General features: G+C 41.6%; 1 protein-coding gene across 1 annotated transcript; it reads right to left on the reverse strand.

Moving 5' to 3' along the window:
• Nucleotides 1-957: 957 nt before the first annotated feature.
• On the reverse strand, nucleotides 958-5,728 carry otx2b (orthodenticle homeobox 2b). The gene is made up of 4 exons (XM_026355870.1): nucleotides 5,519-5,728; nucleotides 3,422-3,616; nucleotides 2,787-2,938; nucleotides 958-2,194 (listed from the first exon to the last, which is right to left on the reverse strand). Exons 2-4 carry the CDS (start codon nucleotides 3,516-3,518, stop codon nucleotides 1,571-1,573), a joined length of 873 nt encoding a protein of 290 aa, XP_026211655.1. The 5' UTR covers nucleotides 3,519-3,616; nucleotides 5,519-5,728; the 3' UTR covers nucleotides 958-1,570.
• Nucleotides 5,729-6,121: the final 393 nt, after the last annotated feature.

The following is a 6,121-nucleotide window of genomic DNA, read 5'->3' on the forward strand; positions in this document are numbered from 1 at the left end:
CATCTCTTTGAGGCCGGGATTAAACACAGCTTTCCCAAACCGCTCACTCTGTGTTCCGATTATCCGAACTACCGGAAACTGAGAAAGAAAACAAATGAACACCTCATCACAGTCAGTGGAAAAAAAAAATAAATGGATAGAGCTGGATTTTTAAATACCGCCCTCTAATTAGAAATATGACTAACAAACTGTGATTATTCTTAAACTATAGCTGCACTTTAATACGCGTCGATGATACATTTGATTGGTCATCGAGTATAATTATTACTCATTTAGACTGTAATTATTATTTTAATTAACTCCAATGCAAAACGCTGGGGAAAAAAAAATCTGTTCTCGCCACGTGTGAGGATGCTTGATTACGATTATGTATTTATTCCTATATCTAAAATAATCCTCAACACACTGAGCCATCTGATTTGCTGAACTCCCTACTTTATTGAAGAAAGTGAAAATGTGACCTGAATGTTTCGAATAATTGATTTTTTTGCCTTAATTAAATCCGACGTTTAAGAATTTGCCTTCACATCACAGCCCATCAACAAAACAGCCGGTTTGTTTTGCGCATGTTGCCAGATTGATGATGCTCTCTTTCACACACACACACACACACACACACACACAGATCGTTTCTTGGTGAAAGAATAGGCTCACAGGACCTTTTTATTCATGTCTTTTCAGCAGTGAGGTCACAGCATCTTTGGAGCCACTAAAGGATCCACAATCACCGCGTGTTGAGATCAGTGGAGGGGAGCAGGAGTGGAGCTCTCAGCAGCCGAGAGTCTTTTCCAGTATGGCTAACCCTTGATTTTTCTCTACCACCATGTGCTTGGAAAGTCTCGTCTCTCTCTTTCTCTCTCTCTCTTTGTGATGCCAGTGTTTTAACCATTAGCATCGTTGTTCAAAAAAGTTAGAAATCTATTAAAATCACAGCAGAGTCTGATGCGAGGGGGGCTCACAAATTGCATACAATACAACAGATCACAGTTTCGAAGGCTAGCACAGATAAAAAAAACACATATGTACCATTTATATAAGACACACACTGATTGTCTCTTAGAAACTACATATTGATTCCTTATAAACACTTTTTTTTTCTTAAATTAAGTAGTGCATCCATGTCCACACACCATCCTCATGTCTCTCTGCCAGCAGGTCGGTGAAGTTGTGTAAGAAGCTTAAAGTTGGTCTGTCCATCCCCAGCAGAATGAGTTTTGTTCTCGGATAAACACTGGTTCCGTGGCTGTGTTGTGTTTTGCTTTCAGTCCACTCTGTCTTGTCCTCAACAGGTGTTTTTACGCTCAGAGGCACACACTGACAGACGGATGAGGGGCTAACCTGTGAATGTGAACAGAAAAACAAACTCTTTTCCAGTGCTTAAATAAATTAAACCTCTCCTCTAGGGGACCAAAGACCATCATGCCAAAAAACTCGAGGCGCCTGAGAGCCCTGCCTGGCCGAGCCCGGCTCACATATTAACCAGTCGTCTGTGTTTTACTGAAGGATGGCAGCGCCGTGTCTAATGTGGTCGTCACTGTTTGTGCACTTCTCTCACAGCTGAGTGCTCTGTTCACAGGACCTGGAATTTCCACGAGGAAGTTTGATCCTTATAATCCAAGCAATCGGCATTGAAGTTCAGCTTCCACGACGCCGCCTGGTCCTTATAATCCAAGCAGTCTGCTGTGGAGTTGAAGCTCAGGCCGGACGTCCCGTAGCCCTGGGTGGAGAGGGACGCCGGTGACTGGTTCAGATGGCTTGTGACAGCGTTTGTGCTCATCGGGCTGAGTGTCGAACCCGGGCCTGACAGCTGATGGTGCATGGGAGTGAGGTAAGAGCCACAGTCCATGCCGCCGAAGTAGGACGTCGAGCCGGCGTAGCCCTGGCTGTAGCCCGAGGCCTGGGTGTAGGTCATGGGATAGGACCTCTGCATGCAGGAGGAGGAGGTAGAGAGGGGGTCTGAGAGCGGAGATATGGACGCCGGGCTCCAGATGGACACCGGGGCGGTGCTGGTTGAGATGGCGGGGACGGTGGTGGTGCTGGTGGGGGGCGTGAACTGGCCGCTGGCTCCGCTCTCTGAGCTCACTTCTCTGGTTGGGGAGCTTTTCTTTTTGGCAGGTCGCACCTTGTTCTGGCCTCCGTTCTGCTGCTGCTGCTGCTGCTGGCGACACTTTGCCCGCCGGTTCTTAAACCAGACCTGGAAACGACAGAGATATTGTACATTGAAAACATCCCATAAATAAAGCTGAAATACAGGACACATCTCGAGCACCGAGTGCAAACAGTCCAGTAGTAATTCCCCCTTTTAAAATGACTTTGAGTTGTTAAATTCCAACCAGGCAAAAATGTGTGATTTGTTAAATTAGTTTTTAATCTAAATCAAGATGTTTCTAGATGTTTCTTCTTCTCAAATGAAGTTCCAGTATTCTGGTACCAGTGGACTTATCCGTCTCATTTCATTGCCCAGATTCTGGAAACAGTCATCTTTAGCTCAGTTGAATTCTCTCTCTCTCCACTGACTGAAGTTTTTCCACTGGATTTTTTTAGGAAGACAAAATGCTAAACTGCGCACATAGTGTCAGTCAACAGAGAGAGTTTCTCAAACGCAGATATGATTTTTTATTTTTAGATTTTCGAACAGTTTCATTCCAGATTTGCTTTCATTTGATGTTTATCACCCAACATGTTTTACAGTTGTTACTGTGATGTTACTGTCTTATTATATTTTGTCGACCCCCAAATATACATTTTTTCCCTCACTTTTTAATTATGGTAAATGTTTCACTCACCTGTACTCGGGATTCAGGTAGATTAATTTTCAGCGCCACCTCTTCGCGCATGAATATGTCCGGATACCGAGTTTTGGCGAATAACGCCTCCAAAACGTCCAGCTGTGCGCGCGTAAAAGTAGTCCTTTCTCGCCTCTGCTTCCGTGGCGTTGCTGCGGGTAAAAATAAATTAAAATATAAATATTAAATAAATGTTTGGTAACTCTAAAAAATGTTTAAAAGGCAAGTAAAAGATCATAAGTTGGCGAAGGGAGATGTAAAACTCAGTGAGTACAGTTTTTGTGGTTTGCGTAATTACGCACTTCTTTGAGTTTTCGCCAGTGCCAAATTATAGCGTTTTGTCTATTTTTTTTCAGTCTACTGGGAATAAAAATGTGTAATTTAAATGTAATTTATATAAATTCCACACATGTTCATTTGCGTGTGTTCCGCAGTATATTTAATGGAAGTAGCCGCGCAAGATAATGTGTTTGATTAATTGACCGTTAATTGACTTGTCTTTAGTGCATTTCTCAAAGTCACTATTCGATTTAAAAGGGTTGAAATAGGTGGTGGCTATACATATGAAACATACCCACTCCGTTAAACGTTTAGCCTAAAACCACTGTCATTGCTCAACATTTATTCAAACTTACCTGGATAGCCCACTGATGGATGCAAAAGGTCCATTCCGGATGTGGTTAAGCTGAGGCCATTGACTGTGTAAGGTGGTTGCTTTAGATATGACATCATGCTAATGTTTGTTTGAGGGCTGAAGTTGGAGAAAATTTTGAAAATTTGAGATGGGGCTCCCGAGGTGTACTGAGTGTCCTCCGTGTTAAATCGGGCACCTGAAAAATGAGGAAGAAGACATTGGTCAAAATGCACCCTGCTAAAGAGAGTCTGTTTACAAGCTGTTGTGGCGAAATAAGCCCTTTCCAAACGCGCGGCGCTCTCAAACAGCACAAAACACATCTCCAGCCGTCCTCCTCTCCAGCACCCACACTCCTTCCCACAAAGGTAAAGCAATACCCCACTGCAACAAGTCATTTGAAAGGTCAATAAATTCACTAGTTCCTGGTCACAGTAAAATGAAATCTATGAACTTTAGCCGCCATGTGTCGAAACTGAGGTTCTTTTAAACAGAATTAAAATAAATAATGTCCAGAGGACATTTCGTTTTTTTACATATTGTGTTAATTTGGCTCTTGATTCCTAATTTAAAGTTTGATCTATAAACAGTGAAAATCAGTGCAGTGGGAAACATTAATGTTTCATCTAAAACCTACAGTCGACTTTTCAGATGATCGACCAAATATAGCTTCTAGTGTCTTTTTGACAAAGAGATTTTCAGGTCGAGTTTCCAGTAAAAACGATTAGGAACATTTGGTTTTATAACACCAGTGTATTTTATGGGGAAGAACATTGTGATTGTTCTTAAAGCAGAAATAATATCCGCTGTGATGTTGATTGGTAAATGTGTGATTGCTGTCACTTCAACTTCAGTGACCCTCACCCGTTATCCCCACTGTGCGTCTTGATTAGTTGCATTTTTTTTCAATATCCAACGGTTTTGACCCCCTCTCCCCAATCTGTCACACTTAAAACAGACCCTTCTACTAGTTGCACATGCCCGCTCGATAATAATTACTCTGTCCAAGAATTAATTATGATGAATGTTTTTCTCTTGATGAATTAACTAGATAATCCGAGTGGCATCTAAGTGGAGCTGTAGTTTGGTATCACCACAGTCCAGAGTGCTTCAGGCTCCTGCTGCAATTCAAACGCAGTTTCCTCTTTAATCATTCCTACTGCACTTTTCAACGTAGCTTTATTGTGTTATTAATTTAATGTGAATAATCGTCAGCCCCTTTCAGAAAACAGGTTTGAAACTACAGGAGAAATCAAATTATTCTAAACGTTTGAGCTAAACTCCCAATTTGGACACTTTAAGACACTGAAACCTCTAAAACGTGCGTGAAAATCTTAAATATGAGGTGTTATTAATTATTAATCTGTAGAAGCAGAGGAGAGTCAGCAGTGGGAAAAGGCCCCCACCGATATCAGGCCTAAATGTACCTTCTTCTTTTCAGTGCTGCCTTCAGGGTCACGCCTCCACAATTATCCCTCTCGTGTGTGAATTGACGTCGAGGAGAAGTAGTGGTATAAAAAATCTAGACTTTATTATAGATTATTATAAATCTCATTGACTCAGTGTCTCTGTTGCGTTTTTTACTTCAGCCAGAGAGAGTGTGTAATTGGTAAAATATTAAATGATGGAGTCATAAAACAGTAATTCGAATATCTGAGAAGCTTTAATGTATCTTTGAGTCCTTGCAGTGATGCCGTGTTATCAGTATGCTGATATAATTATCGGATGCTCTACAGTGACTATTTACATTTACCTCATTTACGTCCTCGATATTTCTTTCTTTATGATGAGATGCTTTCTATCTCTACATTGTCCTCAAAGGAAATAGGACGCGTTTAACAGCCTTCCCCTGCAGTTTGATGCCACTAAAAAGCCTCTTTACTGGCATTTTTAGTTTTAATAACGCAGTTGAACAGATTTCTTGCTTATACTAAACGTTATGTTGCAGCTTTTTTAAAATTGCGGGTTTTCACTGGTGTGACTTTCATTTTATACTTGTTGGACTCTAGAGCGATTCACGGTATTATTATTGTAAGTAATAATAATAATAATAATAATAATAATAATAATAATAATAATAATAATTGGAAGTAAAACTTACCCTGGTATCGACGAGTGTAAAGTTCTTTGTCTTCTGGGTTTCCTCCAGGAGAAATAATAAAACTCAGTACAGATCAACGTCCTGGCGGATAAAAACTCACAAAACCAAGCTGAAGCTGAGGCAGAAGCTGAGGCAGAAGCAGCCGTCTTCAGAGACAGAACAGCAGCGCGGATAAAAGTTAAATGTTGAGCGGCTGCATGAGGTGGTGAAGCGGTGCGACAGAGGCGGAGTGATGGAGGAGGCTGCATGAACGCCTTTAGGATTTGTTAGTATGTTGTGAGTGAAGTGGTTTGACTTGGATTTTGTACAAACTGCCAGCCAATGGGAGGCGCAGGACTGAGCTGAGGTCTGTCTCTGTCCCCGTCTCTCACACTGGTGGGGAGGATTTCTTTTCTTTTTTTTTTTCTGGGAAACAAATGTCTCCAGCTATACTTTTTTTGACGCACAGTTCTTCAGCCAATGGCAGCGAGAGGGCGACTGACAACATCCCCACCCCATCGGAGAGAGGACGGTGGTAATAAACGATAGACCGGTGGATGACGAGGAGCAGAGTTTAAACCCAGGAAAAGTCATTTTAGAAATCTTTAGTTGTGTTTTTATTAC

Source organism: Anabas testudineus, chromosome 12, assembly GCF_900324465.2.
Source record: "Anabas testudineus chromosome 12, fAnaTes1.2, whole genome shotgun sequence".
Taxonomy (NCBI): Eukaryota; Metazoa; Chordata; class Actinopteri; order Anabantiformes; family Anabantidae; genus Anabas; species Anabas testudineus.